This window comes from Bos indicus x Bos taurus, chromosome 28, assembly GCF_003369695.1.
Source record: "Bos indicus x Bos taurus breed Angus x Brahman F1 hybrid chromosome 28, Bos_hybrid_MaternalHap_v2.0, whole genome shotgun sequence".
Classification (NCBI taxonomy): Eukaryota; Metazoa; Chordata; class Mammalia; order Artiodactyla; family Bovidae; genus Bos; species Bos indicus x Bos taurus.
Window position 1 is genome coordinate 8,396,844 of NC_040103.1, and position 27,741 is coordinate 8,424,584.

At 41.1% G+C, this 27,741-nt stretch overlaps 1 protein-coding gene and 1 long non-coding RNA gene across 5 annotated transcripts in view; one reads left to right on the plus strand and one right to left on the minus strand.

Annotated features, from left to right (window-relative positions):
* The first annotated feature begins 1,243 nt into the window (after window positions 1–1,243).
* Window positions 1,244–9,519, plus strand: LOC113885525. The gene is made up of 2 exons (XR_003509242.1): window positions 1,244–5,343; window positions 7,613–9,519. It is a non-coding gene; the product is annotated as an uncharacterized LOC113885525 (long non-coding RNA).
* Window positions 8,238–27,741, minus strand: part of LYST (lysosomal trafficking regulator) — a 176,246-nt gene continuing 156,742 nt past the window's right edge. For all 4 annotated transcript variants that reach the window (XM_027530926.1, XM_027530925.1, XM_027530923.1 and 1 more), the window contains 7 exons: window positions 24,670–24,806; window positions 22,188–22,286; window positions 16,543–16,682; window positions 16,168–16,265; window positions 12,325–12,481; window positions 11,169–11,240; window positions 8,238–10,245 (listed from right to left, as the gene is read on the minus strand). In XM_027530926.1, the coding sequence (XP_027386727.1) occupies window positions 10,107–10,245; window positions 11,169–11,240; window positions 12,325–12,481; window positions 16,168–16,265; window positions 16,543–16,682; window positions 22,188–22,286; window positions 24,670–24,806 (842 nt within the window). In that variant the 3' untranslated portion in view covers window positions 8,238–10,106. The remainder of the gene's footprint in view (window positions 10,246–11,168; window positions 11,241–12,324; window positions 12,482–16,167; window positions 16,266–16,542; window positions 16,683–22,187; window positions 22,287–24,669; window positions 24,807–27,741) is intronic.

Here is a 27,741-nt window from a genome sequence, read left to right on the forward strand (position 1 = left end):
CTCCTTCTGCTGCTGCTGCTGCTAAGTCGCTTCAGTCGTGTCCAACTCTGTGCGACCCCATAGACAGCAGCCCACCAGGCTCCCCCATCCCTGGGATTCTCCAGGCAAGAACACTGGAGTGGGTTGCCATTTCCTTCTCCAATGCATGAAAGTGAAAAATGAAAGTGAAATCGAGTCAGGTCCGACTCTTAGTGACCCCATGGTCTGCAGCCCACCAGGCTCCTCCGTCCATAGGATTTTCCAGGCAAGAGTACTGGAGTGGGGTGCCATTGCCTTCTCCCTGGTTTCCTTCTACCCTAGTCCAAATCTAGTAAGTTTCTTTTTTCTTCAAAATTTCTTATAAATATTTGTGTCCAGTATGTCTAACTCCTATCTAACTAGAGTACACATGAGTGGATTTTACTTGGTTGTAATAAAACACTGAGTGTACAATATTATCTATAGAAAGCACATAGATAATTAACTAATCCTCTAAGAAGAAAACAGAAGTCTTGAAATGAAGATGAAATTAGCTAAGTAACCATTTGTATTTAGGTTATATCAACAAGTATGAAAATTCTTTTTTTTTTTTTCCTAAAAATCTCAGAAAAAGTAGTCTTTTTTCTTAATGCTTGAAATGGTATTCTAAAGGTTTTTTTTTTTTAACAAAATTAAGATCTGAGGATGAAAGAATGACTTATTGTGATCAGCCTTCAGAAATTTTGATAAGAACAGTTTAATTTACTTTGGGAATGAGCCAAATTTTGCCACAAAACACTGTTTTCTAAACTCATCTCTTATTAACTTTGTTCATGAGAGAAAAAACAAGCTCAGCACTTGAGCAAGGATACTGTAGCCCAGACTCAAATGATCTCCTGGTCATTTTTGGCCTCAAAGGACACATTGTATTATTTAGTTTCTCTGAAATAGCTGAGTCACAACCCAGCACCCCCAAATGGGCAGGATGTATTTTTCTGTTCAACTCACGGCACCCCACCCCAGCACTCTTGCCTGGAAAATCCCATGGACGGAGGAGCCTGGTGGGCTGCAGTCCATGGGGTCGCTAAGAGTCGGACAAGACTCAGCGACTTCATTTTCACTTTTCACTTTCATGCATTGGAGAAGGAAATGGCAACCCACTCCAGTGTTCTTGCCTGGAGAGTCCCAGGGATGGAGGAGCCTGGTGGGCTGCTGTCTATGGGGTCACACAGAGTCGGACACAACTGAAGCGACTTAGCAGCAGCAGCAGCAGCATGTAACACAACAAAATTAGTGGTACCTCCTTGCCAACTCAGTGTACAGTCAAGTGTATATATTTTGTATCGACAGATGTAGCTGCTTTTTAAATTGTGAAGTTTAAAATTGAATATAACCTGGGATGGGGGAAGCTGATAAATGCCATGTGTGTTTGTACTCTGTGTGTGATACTCTGAAATACAAATTTATGCTGAACCTAAAATCTCTCTGCTTCCCTTTGACCTCAGTCTTGGATGGTTATTTCAAATGGCCATTCTTTGTTTTACTCCCCCAGCATCCCTCCCCAGCCCAACTGCTCAGGCAATTTTTTAAGCCTGTTAATTTTGAAATGCTTTGGCTTCATAGTATATGGAGTGTTGACCTAACCAGTATATTGCAAAAAAAAAAAAAAAAAAAAATAGAGTTGCTCAAGGATTAGACAGTTTCTAAATAAATAGGGATATTTTGCCTCCAATTTGGGACACACTGGAAATAGTTGAAGAATAATCAGCAAAGTAAGGGTAACGTGGATAATTCAAAACCTCCAACAGTTTCAATGTCCAGATGTTAAGCTATTGAATTTCTTTTCTCCCTGCTCACTTTTCTAAATATTGCCTTGTAACCGTTCTTTCTCTTTTGACAATTTAATTATAATGTATCTTGGTGTGGGTTCCCTTGGGTTTATTTGGAAGTCTCTGGGCTTTCTGGATCTGAACTTCTGTTTTCTTCCTCAGGTTAGGAAGTTTTCAGCCATTATTTCTCCAAATAAATCTTTTACCCCTTTCTTTCTTCTCCTTCTGGGATGCCTATAATGTAAATATTGATCTACTTGATGTTTTACCACAAGTCCTTTAAACTCTCTTCACTGTTTTTAAATTCCTTTTTCTGTTAGCTGCTCTGATTGGATGAGTTCCACTGCTGTCCCTGTCTTAGAGTTTACTGATCTTTTCTGGTGCTTCGTTGAATCTATTGTTGAACTCCTTTATTGTATTTTTCAGTTCAGTCATTATATTCTTCAGCTCTGTGATTTCTGTTTGGTAGTTTCTTACACTTTCTTTTTCTTTGTTGAGATTCTTGCTCTGTTCATGCATTGTTCTTATAAGTGTCAACAAAAAGTGATCAACAGTCAATCTAAGAAAACATGGAAAATTTTATGTGAGCCAGACTGAGGACTGTAGCCCAGGAGACAAGACAGTCTCTCAGAAAGCACTGAGAACTGTTCTGAAGAGGTGGAGGTGGGGGAGGTCAGGATACGTGATTCTGGTGATGAGTACCTGAAACCAAGCATTCATCTCAGGAGAAGGGTGCTGCCAGCCATGACGAACAGGCATCCTAGTTAATGGGTCTAGTGCTTCTCCAAGTTGGGAAGATCTGTATAAAAAACTTCTCCTGAAAATATCTAACTACCATAGGGCCAGTTCTGTCAGTTTTCCAGAGCACAGAGTACCTCATCCTGATCTTCACCCTGAATTCCTTTCAAAATGTGTTATAGGTCTGTGACTGTAGGGGCTTGATTCTAGGAGAATTGGATGGTAAGCAACATTCTCTATTGTACAGACCCTTCCCTTTTGGTCTTAATTTTGACCAAGATTTGGGAAGCATTTTGTCTTCCTATGCTTGGAATGCCCACCCCCAGGTCAGCCAAGGATTTTGTTGCTAGGCCATTTACTGTGCTATTCCAGACTAGGCCACCTTAACAGTAATCCAAAGCCTCTGGACCACCTGTCTTAACTAGTCTGTTATGGTCCTGAAAATGGTTCCTTCTGGTTGCTTCTTACCATTTCTAGAGTTAAACCATTACAGTCACTGCTCTTATAGAACTATAAATCTGGTCAGTTGTTTCAAGTTGCCTAATCATCTTAATTTTTATCTGAGGCTCAGTCATACATTTGGAAACGCAAGAAATAATAATCTTATAATATAGCTAGTAACATTAATAAGATCCTAAGTAAACATTTGGGATTCCCAGGTGGCTCACTGGTAAAAGAATCCGCCTGCCAATGCAGGAGACATGGGTTTGATCCCTGGGTTGGGAAGATCCTCTGGAGAAGTTATGTAGCTGCTGCCAGGAGGTGGCCATGGGGAAGATGTGGGTCACACTAAATGCAGATGCACCGTGCACACTCTGGGGAGGGAAGAGGAGGCCCAAACCTGCGGAGAAATAGTTTTATGTTTAATTTTTTCTTGTCTTTCCTTAAAATGTGAGTTTTTATTTCATCAGTGCATTGTCCTCCTGCTCTCAGCGAACATCTTTATGACTCTTCAGCAGGGTATAAACCTTGGCCTTGGTCAACTCTCCCCTACCCCCTGATGTTGCTGGTATGCCTGTGTGCAAAACCAGTTTTAGATTGTCAAATGAGCCTCATCTGGGGAATTTTCAGGGCAACACTTCCTTGTATCTTCCTTTCCTTGAGACCCTTTTGATGTCTTGGAGAGGGAACCCCTTCGAGTTGTCAACACTGGGAATGTGGCTCTGCTGTCTAACAAAAACACAACTGGGGACTTCCCTGGTGGTCCAGTGGTTAAGACTCTGCCTTGCAATGCTGGGGATGTGGGTTCAATCCCTGGAGCGGGGGGACTAAGATCCCACATGCCATGCGGCATGCCAAACAAGACAAAACTCAACTGGCTCTGCCCCAACTTCTAGGGTAACTAGGGCTCCTCGGGGAAGATGGGGTGTTTCAATGGACCAGTTGGGGAGCCCCCAGTCTGGTTCTTTACTTAACGGGAGCTGATAGGAAGGAGGTTTCGCTCAGGTCTTCCCTCTTTCTTGCAGTAAGCGCACTGACTAGGAGCCAGCTTTGCTGGTGGCCTGCATGTCTCACATCCCACGTTGGTGGCAGGGGGTGCCAACCTGTGAAGCTTTGTTATTCTTTCCTCCTGGGTTCCCTGAGGTGATGTGCAGCGCTGCCACAGACAAGGCGGCTTGCTTCTTCATCTTTTTCTTCTTCTGTTACATCTTGGTTATTGAAAACCTTCTAAAGGTCACCTCAACCATTCGGGAGGTGGGGGTGTTAGGCCTTGCTGTCATCTTCTGAAGTTTGTGGTGAGTTATTTGGAGCACTCAGGGCAAAGGGAAATAAATATAAGGGGTCTTCCTACAAGGAGAGTGAGGTCTTCTTCCTTGAGTTAGCAGCTGAGCAGGCCTAAGTCTGCACTTTTCCTGGAGTCCCTGCTCTGGTTAAAGGCCAGAAGCATTGCACACAGGGAATCTCATGCCAATTCTCTTCTCTCACAGAACAAGCCTAGTTGGAGCATGGTGCTATGACTTAACGAGCCATTCCCTGGCCATTTCTCCTGGTCACTTAGTTGGTGTTGTGGCCAGACAGCATTACAAAAGAAGAAAGGTGTTTTTTCATCACTGAGGTGGAGCCACAGTTTCCAGTGACTCACAATGCACCCTGATGGACTGGCCAAGGGGACTGATGTCTGGTTGCCCATATCCTTGGGTCTCAGTTGAGGATCTGCCTCTGACTACACAGAGGTCTAGACTAAGGTTTGGTGGAGACACAGATTCTGCTGTTTTTAGACCACTGAAAATTTCCTTCTCTGGAGAGTTGTTCTTCTGTAAGAAGTTCAGTAAGTTCTTCTGATTGGTGAAAGTGTATACTCAGGTCTACCAACCCTCTACAAATAATTCGTTACCAGGACCCTCTAACAGAAGTCAAAACCAGGGCTCCTTTGAGCTGTCAGAGCCAGGACCCTCTAACAGAAGTCAAAACCAGGGATCCTTTGGGCTGTCAGAGCCAGGACTCTCTAACAGAAGTCAAAACCAGGAAGAGACACACAGATTATTTCCCTGAAGCCTTTAGTGATCAGGTGTCCTGATCAGCCTCCACGACTCAGGAAGACAGGGGTGAAGTTGGTATTTCCCATTTTGTCAAAAATACGAGTACTCTTTACACATGCACACAAATACAACACAGTTGCTCAGACAAAAGATCAGACCAGTACAGCCTAACTATTCCATTCCCCTTCCTAGATGGAGACCTGACGACCAGACGGTGATGCTCCCGAGAGAGAATGGCCCAGATAGGCTTGTATCCTGGAAGGGCAGGAACCTGGGGGGATAACCCCCAGTCCCCGCAAGCTGGAGCAACTAACCCCAAAATGGACCGAAGGCTGACGGTAAGTCAGAATACTCCTCAGAGTTCCCACAAGTGACATGACCCCTGGCAGCTCCAGGGGTCACGAGGGAGGGGCTGCCCCAGCCGAGGTCCACCTGCCGCAGGTACAGGCTCCTGGCTGGCTTGTCAAAAACCGTTGCCAAACCCTAGGTTGTGTGCCCAACGCACAGCGAGACCAAACAAACCGAAACATCAGATTTTGGAGCAGAAAAGGGTTTGTTCCGGGATCAAGCAAGATCGGGCAGCTGGTGCTCAGAAGACCCGGACTCCCCAGTGGCTTTCAGGCCAGGGCTTTTAAAGATAGTGCTAGCGGAGAGGGTTGTAGGATGTGCGAGCAGCTTGCAGACCTTCTCCTTCTGACTGGTTGGTGGTGAAATAACAGGGTGATGTTTCCAGAATCTTACCTTCTGGTTCTAGCTGGTCTGGAGTCTACGTGCTTGTAGTCAGCATGTAGTTACTGTCCTTGACCAGATGGGAGGCCTTAGTTTCTTAGAACAGCTCAAAAAGGCTGCATCAAATTGTGTATTTCCCTTAAGGAGGAACGGAGTCCTCCAAGTTACTGATCTCAGCAGTAACTGCTTGAGTTTGCTCCATGGAAGTGAGTGAAGGCCTTCGAGACTAAAGGTTTTTCTTTTTCTAAAGGCTGATTGGAGGCTGGACCCTCAGGCAGAGGCTTTTAAGGCACACAAGTAGCCCTCTTTCTGGGGAAGACTGGGAGAGGCGCAGGAAGCCCTAGGATGTAGTTAAGAAATGCTTCTTTGCTACTGTCCCATTGAAGCTGTGAACACAAGCCCTGCTGGCCACTAGAGCCAGGCCATAAGGGATGTGGCCTTTGGGTGGCAACGCTAGAAACGTCAAAAGTGCCTTTCTCTGAGACGCTAGAGACCTGGGCAGGACAGAGGGCCAGCATGAATGTGATACCCACCGGCCTCCCCAGCGCCTGCAGTGACCTCAGGATGTGTGCTTAAGCAGCAGCCCCTCTCCTGCCCCACCGCTGTGAAGATAAGCTCACAGGCCTCTTTCCTGGAAAGATGGGAGCTTGTCTGCTGCTTCTATACTGTTCCCTGGGTGGTGGCTGGTTCAGAACTGTTTCTCCATTTGTTACAGTCCTGTGGGACCTGGGAAAGTAAGCCTGGTTGGCTACCAGAGCCAGGGGATTGAAGGGGCATCCCTCTGGGAGGCAGCCACAAAATCTGGGGCCCCAGACCTGTGCCTTCCTAGGAAATTCTGGGAGAGGAGAGGCTGAGCATGAAGATGGTGCCTGCTGGTCTCGGCTGTCTTTGGGGAGTATTTCAGTGGCCTCTAGAAGTGTGTTAAATGCCTGCTCCTCAGGCTTTCGAGATACGCAACATGCCTCTTACCCAGAGAAGACTGGGCACCTTTCAGTCTGAGGCATCCGTGCTGGGCCCTGTGGTGCTAGCCTGGTGGGTCTGGGAGAGCCCCCGGAGACTTGTTTCTCAAATGCTCATGGGTCTTATGGACTAGGCCCACTGGCTTTCAAAGCTAGATGTTTTTTGAGGGGGGGTGCATCTCTCAGGTACAGGTCTTAAAATCTGGGATGCCGATGTGGGGTTAAAATCCTCCCCTCCTCAGGGAGCATCTGGGAGCTGTTGGTCCCCAGCCCTGACCGTGGGCTGCTGGGCTGGGAGTGGGGTTTGTGGTGAGAGCATGTCTCAGCCTCTCCTACCTGTTCTGATGTGATTTTGCTCACCAGCTTCTCAAGAGTTGCTTCGCAAGCTCTTGGGGTTCTTTCAGAGGGAACTGTTCAGTGTGGAGCTGGGGAGTCAGGGTGTCTGTGCATGGGGGTGGGCTTGGGATTGCCCTATGGCACCCTCTGGAATGGGAACCCCCTGCAGCTCTTCTGTCTTTGACTCAAGACATTAACAGGTCATCCAGACTGGCGAGGAGCAGATCTGAGGGGCTAGGAAGTCTGTGGCTATACCACCCTGAACGTGCCCGATCCTGTCTGAGGGGCTGGGAAGAGCTTCCCCACTGCCCCTCCCTCCCCCTCACCTATATGTGGGCTTGCACTGTGCACTGCGGAGCGGAAGAGTCCATCTCAGGCTTGCAGGTAAAGTGAGGACGTCCGGCTGGGCTGGATCACACTGACACACGCTGCTCCTGAGTTCTTTTAGGAACAGAGACTGAGAAGCAGGTGCGCTCTTGGCTTGAGAATCCTTCAGACACCGCAGATGCAAAGCAGAAAAAAAGAGTAATTCTGTGTTCCTGGAGTGCAGTTGGGCAGATGGAACTCACCCACTGTTTTGCAGGGCCCTCGAGAGAAGCCGAGGCGTTTCCTTCACTGGACACCTGCTCGCTGATGGTCCTCAGTCCTTGGCAGATGGACGGCATGGAACACATCAGAGTTCATTTTCACCTGTCAGGGTTCTCGTCATCCATTCGTTGTCAATGACAATTTGACTTTTCTGGATCCCCTTTATCTAGATTGAATCCTTCAGTTACATTCTCTCAGAGGACCGTCTGCCCCTCTCTCACAGCACTGACCACGTCTGTAACAACTCACGTCGTGTTGCTGACAGCATTTGCCCCAGGAGTGCAGGGAACCACTGCACCTCAGCACTTAGTGTGGCCCCTGGTACAGAGTGGGGCCAATACAGATATGCTGTTGGTGGGGGAGAACAAAGGGAGGGGCAAATGCTCTTTTAAAAAAAAAAAAAATGAGTGGTTTACCTTAGGATTTCTGTCTAAACTCCATTTAAAGGTTAAAACATAAAATTTCTCACAAAGACCACAATTCAGAAATGAAAGTTATCCTTTCCAGTGACATAAATTTATAGGGGGGCTAAAGAGAAACTATATGAGTTACCAAAAAAAGCCACCAATTTGAGATGTGGTCATAATATTTAAATTGTATTAAGAACAGGTCCTTAAATCTATTTTTATGAAATTTATTCCCAATTTGAAGTGGCAGTGTATACAAAGGTAACAGAGCTTGTGATAATTTACAGAAATATTTGCTACAGCATGCACATTATGACGTGTTTCAAACATATACATATTAAATTCATGCTGAATAAATAATCCCCCCAATTTATTTTTTTATTTTTACATAAAAATATAATATTGCACTCTTAACAAGACCAGTTATTTTGCATATTTTCTCTTCAGATAAATGATGAAATTCAGCTTAAAAAAAAAAAGACTGAGTAGCAATCTGTTCTAATAAGGAACTAATTTAAAGTTCTCAGTAGAAAAATGAATGCTAGACAATAGCTGCATTTTTTTTTAAACAAAGCAAATCACTTCAACGTGAATAGGAGTAATTTCATCTCTGCACCTAATTGGACCTCAGAATTAATAGCTGGTCTGTGCAAACCATGATCTGAATGTAGCCGTGGAGTGTTCTTACCTATGAATGCAACGGAAGGTTACCAGCACACGTGGCCACTTGCTTCCTCTCGTGTTTATCTTGACAGCAGAGACTTTGGAATTGTATATTATACAGTTTTTAAGCAGAATGTTTTAGAAAGTCTGGAAGTTACAAAAGTACTTCTGTAAACACTATATGAATTAAATTTCCATAACAAACACGCAAGTTATTCTTATCCAGGAATATATTTTTTTATCTCATGGTAACATTACTGAGCTTATTTTACAGTGTTTTCAAAGCCAATAAAGCAGCATCCCAAGTACTATCCTGATAGAAACAGACTATTGCAGGGTTCAGGAATTCTGTCTTTATCATGTGTAAGTTCGCTGTGGAGTACACAGATTTTTCTACTGTTCCTAGAATAGGTTAACAGAAACAGTGGGAACTGCTTTCTAAAAGAATAATTCTGCCTCCTATTTAAAACAAAGGAAGCTATCTCCTGTTCTTTGTAATTCTGTTTTGGGGAAGAAAACTCTCCAGCATTTTAGATTAAAAGCCTTATCTGGATTGCATTGCTAATACCTGTGCAAACTTCTTTTGTAGTGGAGGCTTTCTGTTGCAAACTGTTAAGCATTCAGTGCTCTGTAATGCTAGATATTAAAAAGAATTATCATTTTGTTTATTAAATCTTAGTGCCTCAACTAAGGATATTCATTATCTAGTGTTGCGGATTTTAAGTACAATTTTTATGAAGAAACAGAATGTGTCTGGAAATCAAAGATACCTGTGTTGTTATTTGTGGCCGTCAAACAAATTTTGGTTCTACTTTGAGCTAAGAAGGCAACAGGCAAAAACTGCCTAACACTGAGATTCAAATATTCAGATATTCCAAAAAATGTTTGGTGCAGAGGCACCTACTGAACTCCTTACTGCTCAAAGAAAGCAATAATCGAGTCCTGAATTCTCTCTCCTTATCCTTCCTTTTTGGGGGGAGGGGCAGGTGTGTGTGTTATCTTGGCAGAAAACTTTTAAAATATAATCTTTTAGAGCAAATTTTATGTAAACAATTAGCTAACCAATTTAAATTCTACTGGGATTTTTGGGGAGAATAATAGAAAATAATAGAAAACAGAAATAGATGATAAGTTTTTCTTTAGACTCCTCTATGGAAAAAAAAACTTCAAGGATATGATTTTAATTTACTGTGCCAGACTTCAACCTTGATACAACTCTCCAGATCATCACTAAATTAGAACAAAACTTTCCTTTCAGGACCTTGTGAGGCAGCAGAATTTTGTGGAGATGGATAGACTGTACCATTACTTGGATTTGTTTGGTCATCCCTGTCTTCAGGTTTGACCTCCTGAAACTGGCGAAGTCAGTAAATGTAGCCTGGAGTTAAAGTGCTGTGGAGAGTGCAGAGTTCCCCTCACTCATCCGGCTGCGTAGCTGCTGAGGAAGGAATAGAACATTGGATGTTTCAAGCGCTGCTGGTCCTTCCGACACCAGGCGATCACAGTCCCATCGCTGTTCGCTGTGTACAAATGGTGGCCATCACAGGAAAATGTAAGGCTGTTAAAAAAAAGAGAGTCCCGTTTCTACGTTGTGTCTCTGAAAATTGTATCGGCATATTGGTGATCATGCGGAAATTGGTGTAAGAAGTTAAGAACCTTTACTGGAGCAGAGAGACAGACAAAATGACCACCTACAAGTGGTTTTGACTGTAATAATATGGTGTAATGGTTCTGCAGCCAAGTTTGTGATGCTCATTCTAACCAGGTGATACAGACTAAAACCAAGATCAAAAGATTGGCACACTCTGATCCTTCTTTGCATGTTTTCTTTTCCTTTCCTATTTAGGGTTATTACTTAACAAATACATGGGTATAGGAAACTTCAAAAAATATAACAGTACTACATTTTCTCTATATAGAAATAAATGAGGATTATTTTATGGAGGTATTTTATTTCCCTGAAAGAGGAAAAGATAAAAAATGTGTTATTAACATATAATTTCATTTCATCACACTTTACATTTAGTGGACTAAAAATAAATTTATTTTAATGAAGTAAAATTTGAATCACTTACTCCAATTGAGTTTTTAAAGTCATATTTGTTAATGGAGCAGAGGGTAAGAGGTTGTTTATCAGTCTTGTCTAGCACACTCCTGTAGCTATCAGTCACCATAATGGTATTTTCAATAATGAAAGGAAAAAATATATAATTTCTACAGTTCAAGAGGCCTTCCCAGGCATGATCCCAGCATGCCCTTCTGTGAGGCTCTGAACTCCTGATCCAGATTTTAAGCTCCATGAACACAAATGCTTTGCCTCCTTCTGCCATGGGGTCCCGGACATCCTGGTGTTCGATAAATGGCCAGTTGTTTATAAGGATCCTCCTTACGTTCCTCTTTACTTCTGTGTGCTTTACCATCTCCCCAACAGAAACAGTCACAGAGTACAGTATGAAGCGGGGAGGGGTGGGGGAGGTTTACCTTACAATAGGCTTATTTGATTTAGGAAACGTAATTTCCCGCACAGGCTTTAAGTCCCAAGTACTCCATAACCTGGAGGAAGAAAAAAGTCATCATCTAATTACACAAACTCAAGTTTCCTTTACTAAAAATTTAACCGACGTGTCTATTTGTTAAAAATCCTCTGGTAAGGAAACACAATAAACGATTAATGTGGTTAATTCTGGGCAGTTTGCTCAGGTGGGTATGGGATTAAGAATACTTTGTGTATTTTCATATTGTTAATCTCAACAATTAAAAAATGAAGATCATGGCATTCAGTCCTATCACTTCATGGCAAATAGATGAGGAAACAATGGAACAGTGACAGACTTTATTTTCTTGGGCTCCAAAATCACTGCAAATGGTGACTGCAGCCATGAAATTGAAAGATCCTTGCTCCTTGGAAGAAAAGCTATGACAAACCTAGACAGCGTTTTAAAAACCAAAGACGTTACTTTGCCAACAAAGGTCCATCTCGTCAAAGCTATGGTTTTTCCAGTAGTCACGTATGGATATCAGAGTTGGACCATAAAGAAAGCTGAGTGCTGAAGAACTGATGCTTTTGAACTGTGATATTAGAGAAGACTCTTGAGAGTCCCTTGGACTCCATGGAGATCAAACCAGTCAGTCGTAAAAGAAATCAGTCCTGAATAGTCACTGGAAGGACTGATGCTGAAGCTGAAGCTCCAATACTTCGGTCACCTGATGTGAAGAACTGACACTTTGGAAAAGACCCTGATGCTGGCAAAGACTGAAGGTGGGAGGAGAAAGGAATGACAGCACATGAGATAGTTGGATGGCATCACCTACACGATGGATATGAGTCTGAGTAAGCTCCAGGAGTTGGTGATGGACAGGGAAGCCTGGCGTGCTGCAGTCCATGGGGTTGCAAAGAGTCGGACACGACTGAGCAACTGAACTGAACTGCACCTTTTATAGTTAAACAATATAAAATTTCAAGAATGTACAAATTATTATTTAGAAATAAAACAGAAACACCAGAAGAACCTATATCCTAAGGTGATTTTAAATCTCTAAATATTAAATATTATTATGTTTAGATAGTAAAAAATATTTTTTGAAACTTCTATGTCCTTATGAGCAAAAGGACACAAAGAAATCAAACTCATCTTACCTTACAATTCCATTTTCTAATCCCCCAGCAATCACATTGATAGATATTCCCTCAGGCTGGTTAGAGAAAGCCACGGAACAAATGATCTCTCTGCAGTGTACGTGTCCAACGAGGTCCCCATTCACTGTCCAGAGTCTGAGGTCACTGCCTCCACCAGCTAAAACACCACAGAACCCCACAGGTCACCAGGGTGTGGATGTTGCAGAGCCCCCCACACTGGGCCCCAGAGGGGAATCCCTGAGGGCCTCGCTTGTCTGTCTGATGAAGTTCATAGGCAACTCGTGACTGAAGAGTGTATAAGTGAAACTACTACATAAGGCACACGGAGTTGGCCTATTTATCTAGAGATGATGACTAGTGAAAAAAATTAAAAACTTAACCTACAAGGTAGAGCAACAATGTAAATTAACCATGAATTTCTTTGTAGTCATAATATCTTAGCATACAAACTGCCAAATCTAATTCTGAAAGTACCTATAAAGCTAAACAACCTCCAAAAAGAGAAGAAAATATCCTGTGAAACTACAGTATCTTTAAGAAGTGAGTTATGGGACTTCTGAAAAAGAAATAAGTTACAGTCAAAGTTGAATTAAAAACTAAATCTTAAAAAGAAAGCTAATTCTTCAGAATGTCCAAGAGTGAATCTTATAAATCAATGTCTTATTAAATGAATTTTTTCTTTTCAAAGACCAGGAGTAATCAACTTTTTGTAGTTTTCCAGGCGATGGAGGAGGCAGTAATTGCTAGCCATCCTCAATAAACTGGGGCTGGCGGTCTGGGGCCTTATGGTGATGTGTCCAGCCTTTCTGGAGAAATGTTCTCATACTGATAAAGAGAAAGGTTAAGAGGAATGATAAAGTTGGGATGACATAGTATGTGTTATCACACTTTATCTCTCCATTAGAACTAACATAAAAGTAGAGAATTTATTTCTCTCCTTTATTAAGGCAGTGAAAAGATTTCATATTTTATAGCAAAGAAAGAAGTATTAGAAATACTTCTCAACTATAGAAATGCTAAAGACCATCAAATACCACAAACCAAAATGCCTAGTGTGTTGCAGTATTATTCACAACAGCCAAAAGGTGGGAACAACCCAGATGTTCATCAAGAGGTGAATGGATAAACAAAAGGTGGTGTATCTCTAAACAATGGAATTCATTTTTATTCAGCCATAAAAAGTGATGAAGTTCTGACAACAACATGGATAAATCTTGAAAATGTTATGTTCAGTCAAGTAACTGAGGGGGTAGGAGAACCACCTGCTACTCTGAATTTTAGAATATTATATTAACTTTATAGTACCACTGGCAATAGGAGAAGGCTATGAACTCTAGTTGAAATGCATGTATTTTTGATATAGTGGCAGAATGATTTTTAAAAGTACAGAAACCGTCTACTATAATATTTACATAGTTTAATAAATTTTATATCTTATCACTATAAAAACCACATCCCATAATAAGCCATGGGAAATCAGGATAAGGAAAGAATGAGTTTGCCAGTGTGTCTTTAGCCTCAATACAGAAAATTTTGAGATTATATATGTGTATACACACACATATACATATTATATATTATATACATACACATACATATATATTTATCTTAAATTTTGATTTTAAAGTTACTTGGATGGTTCTCACTAAAGAGTCAAGATTTTTTGATGGGTTAAATCTGGTTAACTTTCTTCCCTTCCTGGAGTATAAGAATAGGAGAATGAAATGTAGTTCAGGTCACTAAACATAAATTTGTCCTCTTCTAAAAAGTCATTACTTTTATCATGCTCTCGACCAAATGCTCTTTATGCCTCCTCCTGTATATGTACTGCGAGGCCTCAAACAAGTTGAGAAGGCCTTTCTGTTCAAAGTGGGAAGAAAGTTCTACCCATTACTCTACTACACTGTGCGTACTGCCTGCGGACACGTGAATACCCTGCTAGTGAGTTGGTAAAATAAGCAAAAGTAATTTGGTTTCTTGTTCCCATATGATAGCTGATATAATATCACAGATATAAATCACTACTGGCAGCTGGAAAGTAATTAACTTTACAAAATTCAGCTCCCTCAGGATCAGTTCCAACTTCCAAATGTTGCCAAAACAAGAAAGTAGAGAACTCTAGATAAGTCATCACTATATTTCACCCCCCCAGATTCCCTCTTGATGTGTGTGACTCACTAAAAGCCTCTAATGTACAAATCAAGGAAGAACAGTTAGCAAAGTCATCAATCATCTGTGCACACTTTTATTACCAAAGTCAACTATTTAAGATCTTTCTCTTTAGTTATGCTGACTGGGGAATAAGAATGTGTACATGACATTCATTATAACTGGAGGCTAAAGCCTGGCAAATATTAATACTTCACATCTGAAATCTTGAAGCATGACTGGAGACATTACTTTTCTTGAATATAAGAATGATGAGTGTGGTATGGTAAAAAAAAAAAAAAGAACTCTGAACTTTGACCCATGACCCTGGCATAGAGCTCCTAAACTCTTGTTAATTTACTGTCTTTTGTATGTTAGGGAGATGACTCCTGGGGAGGTCCTAGACAGCTTCAGGTAGGGGCTGGCCAGCAGAGAAACTGCCCTTACAGCACCTCCCACCTCTGCCGAGGGGAGAGGCGCTAGAGGCGGAGGTCAGTTCCTAATGGCCAATGACTGAATATACCAGGCCTACATAATGGAACTTCAAAAACACCCCTAAACAACAGCGGGGGAGACTGATGAGCACAGTCATGGGCCAGGAGGATGGTGCCTTCTGATTCCACAGGAAGAGACCTCTGGACCTTTTCTTGTGGCTGTTCACTTTGTAATGAACTACAGTAGTAAGTACAGTGTTTTATTGAGTTTTGTGAGTTGTCAGAGAGAATCATCGAAACTGGTGGGGGCCTTGAGACTCCCAAGTTTGCCAACTTCAACTAGTTAGTGCCAGAATTGAATTGCACCGTTGGACACCCATTTGGTGTCACAGAACCGGAGAACAGTTTAGTGTCTGGAAAGACCACACATTTGGTGTCAGGAAAAAACAATATAAAAAAACGCAAGCAAAGGATAAAACACCACCCACTGCAGATGTGTCAAAGATACCTGTACTCAGTGGACAAAAAGAAACAGTTTTTTGAAGACTCCTTTCAATTAATGGAAATGCAAACAGAAAACTTATGAGCTTGCCAACTGTTCTTACCTACTGGATGTATCAAGTTTTGTAATACATATACATGAAAATAAAACTAAAAGCCAGACCTTTGATTAGATGATCTTTCTCATGCAAATTTGGGGCACATTGTACCTCCATTGTTATTCTGTAATACTGTCTTGCAGGAACTAGAAGACACACACAATACAAAGCTGATCCTCTGCTGATGCCCTGGAGGAGGGTATGGCAACCCACTCCAGTGTTCTCACCTGGAGAATCCCCATAGAGAAGCCTGGCCGCCTACAGTCCATGGGGTCGCAAAGAGTCGGACACGACTGAGCAACTAAGCACAGCACATGGCTAAATTGATGGACTCAGTCTTCGACTTTATTGTATTTTAATACACATATGACAGAGGATTAGATGGTTGGATGGCACCACCGACTTGATGCACATAACTTTGAGTAAGTTCCGGGAGTTGGTGATGGACAGGGAAGCCTTGCATGCTGCTGTCCATGGGGTCGCAAGAGTCAGACACGACTGAGCAACTGAACTGAACTGAATACACATACATGCTATTCCCTAAGTATTCAGGTCTGGCAGGGACCAGAGGAACGTAATGTGATGGTTTAACCTATGATGTAACCAGCTGGCTGAGCACACATTAGTACAACCACTCTGCTTTGGGTTTGGGGCCAACTCACCTGAGTCACACACCGTAGCAATGTCACCGGTAGTCTCACTGGCAGAGACGGCTGTGACTGGGCTTTTGTGTCCTGCTAGACTTTGTACATAGCATAATCTGAAAGACCAAAGACATGAATTTGCATATGAACATTAAATATAATTACATTCTTTTATTTATATAATTCTTTTGGTCAGTTTAGGTACCTACTATTTATAAGGGATTCCTGACTCTATTCCTAACTGATCACTTAATTCAATAAGATTACAAAGGTAAAGTCTGTATTTCATGCTTAAAGTTATTATAATGTAAAGATTATTTTAGTGCATCTGTTTCTCACAGTAAGAACTGAAACATTAAAAACAGCTATTTTAGAGCTGGAAATCTTCTGTACCTGTTTAAATCCCATATGATGCAGGTTCCGTCTCTGCTCACACTTATCATTATACTATACGGTTTGCAGACAAATAAACTGCTTATCTCTTCTGTGTGCCCATACAGATGTATCTGAGACTCCATTTCTATCTCTGAAGGCTAAAATTTAAAAAATAAGTATAAGATAAAAGCCATGACAAAAGGTATTCTAGTACTGTTATCTCAAAAACAAAAAAACCCAAGTGACTCAAACATTCGTCTCAAACAATTTTTTTTCAACCTAGTTCAACTTTTTCTAAAGAGTAGAACTAGTTAAACATTAAAAAAAATTTTAATTGACTGTAATCTCATCAACTGATAAGCTTTTCCAGTCTGGCCAAATATACATGTACTTTAATAGTTATGATTATATCCATATAAATAGTTCTCTATTTCATATTTTATACATTCTCCCATAAGCATTTCTCATTTTTGATAGTGTATTCAAAATGATTTTTAAGTGTTATGATATTCTATACAGTTAGTATACCATAATTTACTTGAACATCCTTTATTGACAGATATTTAAAATTGTTTCCAATGTTTTCAAAATGTTAAATGCCATAAATAAATAAATTTTATTATTTATTTCATAATTCTAAAATGTATGTACATAAGTTTTGTCCCTCCTCTGTATCACTCCTTTAGAATAAATCTCCAGAATCCTCACAGTGGATCAGTGAGTATCACTAATTTTACAGCACTGATAGTGTACTCGCAAAGGCTTTGCACTGACTCCTGATGCTACCGATGGCGATGTATTACTCATCAATAGTTGTGGGTTCATTTTCAAAATCAAAGCTTGCAAACTCGTGTTCCAAGGTCCACATGGTTCACAGATGCCAGATGTCCACAGGGTATAACTTTTGTTTTATACTAGGTTTATATTGTCATAAAGTATTTCAACATTTCAAAGAAAATAGAGAAGTAGAAAGTATAAGTACAATGAAAATCTGAATACTGACCACTCAGTTAAACTAATCCTAACATTTTATAATATCAGCTTAATACAGAAAACATTAAATATTACCTAGTGTGTGTACTGTTTTACATCTTATTTCCTCTCCCTTCTCAGAAGTTATTATTATCCTGAATTTTGCATTTGTTTCCTGTGTATTTAGAATTTATGTTCTACTATATACTACTATAACAATAAACAACATACTGGGTTTCATGTCAATAAACTTTATAAATATGGTATTTATTGTTCTTTAGGCATCCGATCTATTTTGCCTTTTTTGATCACCATTGTTTTTAAAACATACCTGTGTTGACTTTATTAGCTGCAGTTCATCGATTTTAAGTGCTCCATAGTCCAGTGTCTTATTCACATAAAAATACATATTTTTTACCTAAAGACTCAGATGACCAGGCAATACCAGTCTTCCTTGGAACCACTGGCCTAAGTTGTGTGGCAGTGGCTTCTGTCTAGCTAGGGCATGTGGCCTTCAACTGAACACAATCACAGCAACAAGATGGCTCTGAACAAGGCCATGAGTCCTGGGTCTGGGCCCCTTCTGCTTCGCCTCTGGGACCTCCCCACAGGGCCAGGAGTCTGTGGGGCCACAGGGATGTGCCAGCACCCTTGCAGACCATGCTTCAGGGTGCCTGGGACTGAAGAATTGACTGTTCAGAAAGGCTTGAGCCCTTTCCTTCTCTGCTTGCATTTGTGTCTCAGCAGTCATTCTAAATCTTTGAAAATTTCCCAAGTTTTAAATGGCAATCAAGGTTGCTTTTAATTGCATTTCTCTTATTATAACTATTAATAAGCTTAACTTTTTTTTTTTAAGCTTAACTTTTTCACAAATTCATTTTTTATCTGTAAATTTGTGTGCTTGGTTTTGTATATTTGTTACTACATTAGAAAATTATTTGTAGGGATTCCTCTATTAGTGGAATAGAATGCAAGCACCTTCCTCGTTTCTCCTGGATGACCTGGATCACCATGCCAGTCTAGGGACGCCTTATCCAAAGTTTAGTCTCAAGGATCCTGGACAGCCCAGGGAATTCCAATCTAGGCTGTATATTCAGGCAAGAGTTGGTCCCATCTGACTCATCCTCACTCTCAGGGACCAGCCTTTTGGACAAGAACCTCCTTGGGACCCTCTCCCCTGCTGCCCCCCGATTTTGCTGTGTGCCTTGTTACTTTTTTCTACCATCACTTCATGGGAAATAGATGGGGAAACAGTGGAAACAGTGTCAGACCTTATTTTGTTGGGCTCCAAAATCACTGCAGATGGTGACTGCAGCCATGAAATTAAAAGACGCTTACTCCTTGGAAGGAAAGTTATGACCAACCTAGATAGCATATTGAAAAGCAGAAACATTACTTTGCCAACAAAGGTTCGTCTAGTCAAGGCTATGGTTTTTCCAGTGGTCATGTATGGATGTGAGAATTGGACTGTGAAGAAGGCTGAGCGCTGAAGAATTGATGCCTTTGAACTGTGGTGTTGGAGAAGACTCTTGAGAGTCCCTTGGACTGCAAGGAGATCCAACCAGTCCATTCTGAAGGAGATGAGCCCTGGGATTTCTTTGGAAGGAATGATGCTAAAGCTGAAACTCCAGTACTTGGGCCACCTCATGCGAAATGTTGACTCATTGGAAAAGACTCTGATGCTGGGAGGGATTGGGGGCAGGAGGAGAAGGGGATGACAGAGGATGAGATGGCTGGATGGCATCACTGACTTGATGGACGTGAGTCAGTGAACTCCGGGAGTTGGTGATGGACAGGAGGCCTGGCGTGCTGCGGTTCATGGGGTCGCAAAGAGTCGGACATGACTGAGCGACTGAACTGAACTGATAAGGGGCTGTCTCAAGGTCAGTGTCAATATTCTAGGACTGACAGATAATCCAAGAATATCTAACTCAAGTCTAGAGCTCCCTCCTTGCTTGTTAAAATATATATACATATGTATGTGTATTTTTTTTACTTCATGACTATGAATAATATTTATGGGGTAAACAGAAAATAGGTACCCTATAGTGGTTGTTGAAATTTTAGATTTTGCACTTTAAAATGATTCTAAGAGTCAGTGTTACTAGATGATTCCCCGAGGGATCAGAAAATAATTTCCATGGGTAGAACAGAAATCTTCTGCTTGCGTACTTCTTCAGAAAATGTTCTTGAATTGTTTGATACTACCTTGGATAAATTGTATATTTATTCTCCCTGCCATCAATTTAGAGAATAGAAATACAGGTGTTCACTTATATAAAGATGACGTGGGCACATTAATTAGTGAAAAACGACTCAAGATCAGTTATTTTAGGATCAGTTATCACCTTTGAAGACCTTCTTCTCTAATATAAAAAGGGCTTATAGATAACAGTTCCCTATAACCAATCAACTTTCCTAGCTTCACTAGCTTAGGAAAGTATTTCATAAGATTCCCTTGAAAATATTTTCAAGCAACAATTATTTTAGTTATAGCATACATGGCACTTGGGAGCCTGTCTTTTGCTGTGTCAAGGGCAACACAAACAAGAACACAAATACTTTTAGAACCATGGCATTCAGTGGGTTTGGGCAGCGGAAACTAGTGAACATGAGGTGCTTCCTGCCAACCTCACAGGCACAGGGTCACACCTGCAACTTCAGGGACCCCAACATGATGAGATGGTGCCCAAGAAAAAGCGACAACACCCACAAAATCCCAGGTAACCTTCCCTTAGATCAACCAATGATAAAATCACACAGCTAAGATACACTTTTGGACATGGTTTAAATAGTAACTGTTTATCTCATGACTTGACTACCTATTAGGAGAAAAAGAAAACCCTTATATATAAGCTGAAAAATCAACTTTCAGCAAAGGGTAGAACTGAGGAAAGGTATGCAACATAAGACTTCACAAGCCTACAATAACTTCAAACTAACAGAAGCACACGTCTTGCTGTATTCAAATGATAACAGCTACACCTTTCATCTGCTGCTTCAGAGCTATGCTGTGTACAATTACTCCTATATTGACAACTTAATCCTTTTTTAAAAAAAAAACCAATACTGCATACTGTGTTAGTGTACAATTAAAAATTTAAATTGTAGGGAGAATGGAAATAAGGAAAACTTAGAACAAGACTGTTCAAAGTTTTGGGAAAAGAGGAAATAAAAGATGAAAGATAGTTTTTGGATGACAAGGAACAAATGATCTGAGCACACAAGCAGAGGACTACTCTGCAGCAGAGATCAGAATGTATGTGTAGGAAAAAGGAAAAAGGTGTGCTCAGAAGCGGAAAGGCAACGTCAGCAGTAAATATCAGAGACGTTAGAAAACTGACATCTGATTTAGGCCTTGGGGAGTAAAAAGAAAATGAGACATTCCAAAAGTGAAGGCCCACCCCTCTGCTCAGGCCTGTGTATAAGACCCTCACCTCTCTCAGTTCTACTCTGAACTACAGACAAAGTATCTGCCACTCCCAAACTACCATGCCTTTAATTCCAAGCGGTTAGTGTACTCTGATGAAATACTCTTTCCTCTTTTCTCCACTTAGTAAAATGATCCTTTAAGATCCAGCGCAAGTGTAGTTTTTCAGGCTCCCTGACACCTGGTTGGCCCACTTCTGGCTCTCTCACCCTGTGTGTCAGTCTTAGAGCACACACCCTGCTGTTCTGCAATAATCTGTAGGAGCCCACCTCCTGCTACAGAGTCCTCAGGACAGCTGCCTGCATCACCACAGCACCTTTTAACTGGTACCCTTCCTTCCAGTCTCATGGCCCTGTAAGCGTTTTTCCTTGCAGGCTCTACAGTGATAGTCTTAAAATGCTGATTGGATCATATCACTTTTGCTTCAAGCATTTTAATGACTCCTTAGACTAAGAGACAGAAACAATATTATGGTCACATTTATACCCTAAGGAAGGTGGAAAAGAACCTTAACAAGGGTTTAAAACTGAATAAACTTGCTCAGAAAAGTAAGGAACCTAGTGTCACCCTATGCTAGGAAAACAGGTTTCACCCAGTAGAACATGTTTTATAAAATAATGGAGAAAACTGTAATTAAAAAAGGCACACAGAATGTTCTAGAACAGAATGGTTATCACTGAGTTATCACTCTAAATTTGCCACTACTCTTCAACGGCACCACAGACAGCTGATTCAATAAAGAAATGAGAGTAAATTAAGAGAAGTATGGCATAATGTCTTCCTTTGTAGACTGTTTCAATAATTTAACTCACAAATCTTAAAAGATTCAGTGAATGGCTGAAAAATTTCTTCCAGTAAGTGGGAGAATAGAGACTGGCTACTTGGATTTTTCTGTCATTTAATTCACTCAGAGTGTATTAGGCATTCTGCAGTTCTAAATTTTACAGAATCTTGTGGGATACTCTCTAAGCATTCAGGTCGATACTGAGAACAGCGGGAAGCATCAAAATGTCACGAAAAAGCAGAGCATAACTCAAAATACTTTCTGTCTCTGACCGTATACAGTTATTTAAAAAATTCTTCTATGATCCTAATAAAGCTAAAATAGAGTTAGATATTGACCTTTTACATTATTAGATCTGTGAAGAAGAGATTAAAGTACAAAAAATGTAAGTTGCTCTTACACTAAATAAGTTATACTTTATAAAGGGTTTCTTCCCCTCACTGACGTGAAAATCCCACAAATGTGCCCAGGACCTACCGTGCCGCTTGTGAACCTGTTTGAGTAAGCTGTGATGACACCACACTTGCTCCCAGTGAACAGCTGGCAGCTGTCAGGGACCCAAGCACAACTAGTCACCTAAGAGAAGGACAAGTCAAAGATGAACATGCTTAGAAAGCATGAGAAATGCTTCTACTTTTCTGACATTTATTTTAAAAATATATGCTCACAAAATTAAGATAAATATTTTACTTGAAATGATTAGAATGGTGCAAGACACAGTAATAGAGTATTATGTAACTTTGAGATGTCTAAAAGCTATAAAATGTGATATAAACTGTCATGTTTTGGTTCTCTTATTGCGTTGTCGAAGGAATGCTGTCATCTTTTGAGAAAGTATAAAAGACGACCAGGGACACCGTTTCTTTCAGTTGTCATTGAACACAGTTGGGAATTCAGAATTTTTCATTTTCCAGTGATAACAGAAAAGAGAAGAAAATTTACAGGAATATGTTTCACAGTTAAGAGATCAATCAGAAGATGAGGCAAAGAGAGAGCAGGACCCTAATATGTAATGATGATAATGAAATTGATCAGATAAGTGAAATAGCAGAGTGTGGGTCTTTGTATGATAATATCCTGGACAAGTTTTCTCAAACTAAAGAACTAATAAGTGAATGACATATTCCAAGAACAAAATAAAATATGGTATTCTTATCTAGGGAGTCATTTGATTCCAAGTACTTTATCACACCACGTTTGCTCAAAATCTGGATCATCCTGTTTTGCTGAAAGGACTTGAGGAGAGTGTTTTTTCACCTTTAATGATGTTTCTGTGCCCAACTTCACATGACGGAAATAATTTTGCAGTATTGAAATTCTTACTAAAACTTCTAATAAGGTTGTTTTTCACTGCCCTTTATTCTTACTTTTGTTAGTTTACTAGTAAGCCAGATGACAAAAGGCAGTGACCTTTTTTTCAGGCATACTGAAGATTAAGCAAACAAGTCATTGCTCTCCTTTTTTTCACTGCCAAAAATTCCCTACAAGTAGCTGACTCCATTTCTTTGTTCTTTTTCTTTTAAACACTTTTATTTATTTCTGGCTGTGATGAGTCTTTGTTGCTGCACGAGATCTTCTCTAGCTGCGGACAGAGGGGGCTACTCTCAAGCTGCGGTGCACACTTCTCATTGTGGTGGCTTCTCTTGTTGCAGAGCCGGGTTCTAGAGCGGCAGCAGTTTCAGCTCCTGGGCTCTAGAGCACAGGTTTAGCAGTTGTGGTGCACGGGCTTAGTTGCTCCAAGGCATGGGGGATCTTTCCAGATCAGAGGTTGAACCCATGTCTCCTGGGAAGCCTTCCGTTGACTCCATTTCTAAGGTGCTCAGGGGATGGTGACAAATGTTAGGATGTGTGAGTAGACACCAGGTGTACGTAGGTAATGGAAGTCAGAAAGCAGTAAAAGAACTTCCCATGGAAAGACAGTCAAAGAGAGAAGGTTTAGCATATAATTTAGTCCTGGAAAGAGTTGTGTGTGTGTGTAGGTGTGTATGGTGTTTTATAGTTTACAATATACTTTCACAAACACTGGAGACATTTTTACAACAGTCTTATGAGAGAGTAGTGGGAGTATGACTACTCCAGTTTTAAGCAGGAGGAAAGAAACTCAAGTTGGGAAAGGTTAAGTTACTTGCAAAAGTCTACATAGTAAGTAACAGAGCTAGACACTAACACAGATCACAGGGATGGCAGGGCTTTAGTAAGGCCAAGGCTCTTTCTACCATGCGGTGATGCCTGAATTCCCGGTCCATTTAAAAAAAGCCAGGTACAGTAGATGATGCTCTGGTTATTGAAAATGACATAGTAACAAAAGGCAAATTAACACTGAGAAAAAAATCAATTGTGATTTTGTTCCAACACTGCTGTGAGCTAATGCTGAGTAGGAGATTATGATACAGTCTCAACAAGAGATGGGGAGAGCAGGGGTCCCCCACTTCTGGGCCACAGACCAGTAGCAGTCCGTGGCCTGTTAGGAAGCGGGCCACACAGAAGCAGGTGAGTGGCTGGCAAGTGAGCGAAGCTTCATCTGTATTTACATCCACTCCCCATCACTCATATTACTGCCTGAGCTCCGCCTCCTGTCAGATCAGTGGCACTTGATTCTCATAGGAACACAAATGCTACTGTGAACTACATATGCAAGGGATCTAGGTTGTGGGCTCCTTAGGAGAATCATCCTGAAACCATCCCCCTATTCCCTGCTCTGTGGGACAAGAGTCTTCTGTAAAGCCAATCCCTGGTGCCAAAAAGGCTGGGGACTGCTGGGGTAGAGAACAAACTCTGGGGACACAGTCAGTACAGCAGCAGTTAGGAAGGCTGTCAGCACTGTAAACAAGGCATATGTCTAGCGTCATCAGCTTCTCAACTAACTACAGGATATTAAAGCCTAGCTGTCATCAGTCTGACTCCCTTTTAAAGCATTATGTTCAATTATTATTATAAAGTACTTCATAAAAATGTTTACCTGATATTGCTGTGAACTTTGTATAAAGTTTATTGGAGGCTCACTTTGTTTACTCTTCAACCTCAAAATGTTATCAGCATATCCCCAGCTCAGGATGGCTGACCACTGAATGTCAGTACTGTTCATGCTTCTCACACCTCAAGAAAGAGAAATAAAAGTATTAGTTGCCACTGATCAGTTATCATTGGACAGCCCACTGAAATGGCAGGTTAAAGACCATTCTGGCCTGTAAGGCCTGAAGTTCACATAGCAGAACATGGTCATTCCAGTACAAAATCATCTTTATAGCCATAGATGGACCAATTTATGTTAGTTTCATTTCTTTAAGGCTAATAGAATTCTAAGGTTGGAACTATATTCTTTTTCTCCTGTGTTATTTTGGTAGGGATTTATTTGACTTAGAACTAAAATTTCTGTTAAGAAATTTTTATAAAAGACAATGATAATTAAGCTTCCTCTATTTATGTTCTGTGATGCTTTTTCTTCTAATAATAAATATGAACTAGATAATGTTTAAATAACTTTCTAGATACCCCATACTAAAAAATCAATATGGAGAACTACTAATGCTAGAAAGGGACCACTGTTGGAGCAGAAGCAATCCTGAGAAGAATAATTTAATCCTGCAACTGCAAGGATTTTGTATGGGGGAACTCCATATAATGAGGTTCTGTTCTTTTCTTGTTCTACTCTCAACATAATATTATGTCCTTTTGGGATAAAGATCTGGACATCCTGACATCCTTTTCCAGTGTTTCTCATAATCTATGCCTTGTTGGCACACTGACTAGGGCTAATGCAGCATAAAAGCTGTAGGTAGCTGGTGCTGCCTGTACAACTAAGAAGCTTTGAGTTCCTTAAGGAGAGTGTGAGTACCTCGCTTAATACATAGCTGTATCTATAATATATAGAATGTGAGTACTCAGCATAATATATAGCATAAAACGTAGCACAATATAATATAAAGCAACAAAACAAATAAATATTTGTTGAATGAATCAAGAGCACATTGAAAATGTAGTTCACAGATTTCTTTTTGTTTTGTTGAGTATAATTCCAAATGTGGGCATCAGTTTTGCAATACAGAAATTAGGATAGCCTTGTTACATATATGCTCCTCTCTAGATAAGCCTCAGGACTTCCCAGATTTTACCACGAGGCCTGGCATGTGGTAAGAACTCAGTAACTGTCCCTGGTTTCTCATTCCAGCAACACAAGATGCACCATCTTTTTTAAAAAGAAAAATCAACTTCTTCTTTACATATTAGAATAGTAGATCTTAAATAAGAGTTTGCAAGAAAATGACTTTTGGGGCATGTGCAGATTTAGACTCAAGCCCCAGAGATTCTAATTTGGTGTGTCTCCAATGGGACCAACTGAGTATACTTGGAAAAAAAGCACCTCAGACAATTTTGAGGCATTGTCAGTTCTCAAGTAATTGGCCTGTACTGAGCTAAAGACCATTAAACCATGGCAGTTTAGTTGCTATACTGTATTACACATGTGTAACTTGCTTGCTTGCTAAGTCATTTCAGTCGTGTCCGACTCTGTGTGACCCCATAGACGGCAGCCCACCAGGCTCCCCCGTCCCTGGGATTCTCCAGGCAAGAACACTGGAGTGGGTTGCCATTTCCTTCTCCAATGCATGAAAGTGAAAAGTGAAAGTGAAGTCCCTCAGTCGTGTCCGACCCTCAGCGACCCCATGGACTGCAGCCCACCAGGCTCCTCCGTCCATGGGATTTTCCAGGCAAGAGTACTGGAGTGGGGCGCCATTGCCTTCTCCGCATGTGTAACTAGAGGGCTGTTATTTAATATAACAGTGCTCGACACACATGACCTTCCATCTGCTAGCTGCACTCTTAGTCACTCAAGGCCTCTAGGAAATGCCCCTGTGGATGGTTCTACACTGGGTACAGCAGTGAATGCTCAGAGTCCCTGGCTCCAGAGTGCTTACAGTCTGATGGACGTTTATTTATTAAGCACTTAAGCATTTATTAAGCACACCAGAGTCAGGTGTTAACCATTCCTTATATTATTTCAATCAATCATTATAGTGAATTACCCTGTGAAGTAAGTCCTTTTATTACTCCCATTTCATAGATTAAAAGCCAGGACTCGAGAAGCATAAGTAATTTTCTCAAAATTACACAAAAATACACAGGTATTAGGCAGCAGAACTGGGGTGCAAATTCAGGCACCGTGCCACGCAAGCTCATGGCCATAACTTGTATGATACCACTTCCCTGGACACACCTAGATTCTGCCAAATTCCACTTACATTCTATGAGGAAATAAAGTGTAATTTGAAAGAACACAACTATTAAGGGCTTGTGACTGTAGTGGCACAAATAAGGTAGGTTAGCTATTATATTGGACATATTTAAGTCCCACCATGCTAAGTAATAATACCAGCCCCTTTCTCTCTGATCAACAGAGATAAACTTCAATCCATTTTAATTCATTTCTTAAAGGCAAATTATTCACACATTTCGATCCTCTAAGTGTTATTAGTAGTAAACTACTTGTGATGCATCTCATAGCTGACTGCAACATACTAGTGAGAATAAACTACCGATATTGCAACGATGATTAAACAGATTTACCTTACCCTCTTAGTTCACTAAACTTTGATAAAATGGTATGTGGCTTCTTTTATTACTGGCAACTATAAAGGCAATCATTCATCTCATGACAGAAGGGACAGTGAGTTTAAAAGAACTGTGGTCCAGCCAGCACGCTAAATTCCTTGAAGTGGCTGATGCTGGGGCACGGGTCCTGGGGCCCCTGCACTGTGGTGCTCCAGTGGTGGGCGGGGCTGTGAGGACCAGAGGAGCACAGCGCACAGAACCGACACCAAGAGGCGTCAGGCCCCCACTCTGGTTTCCAGGCAAGTCTGCATACCCCTGACAGGCACAGATGGATGCCCTCAGTCATTCATTTAGTGCTTAAAGCCCAGGCCTAGGAAGTAGGGAGAGTTCTTTCACATCAAATAAAATGATTAATTTGGAAGGGCTGAGGAATTGCTTGAATGGAAAATGTCACTAGTTTTCCAGTGTGTAGGTGACATTTAGA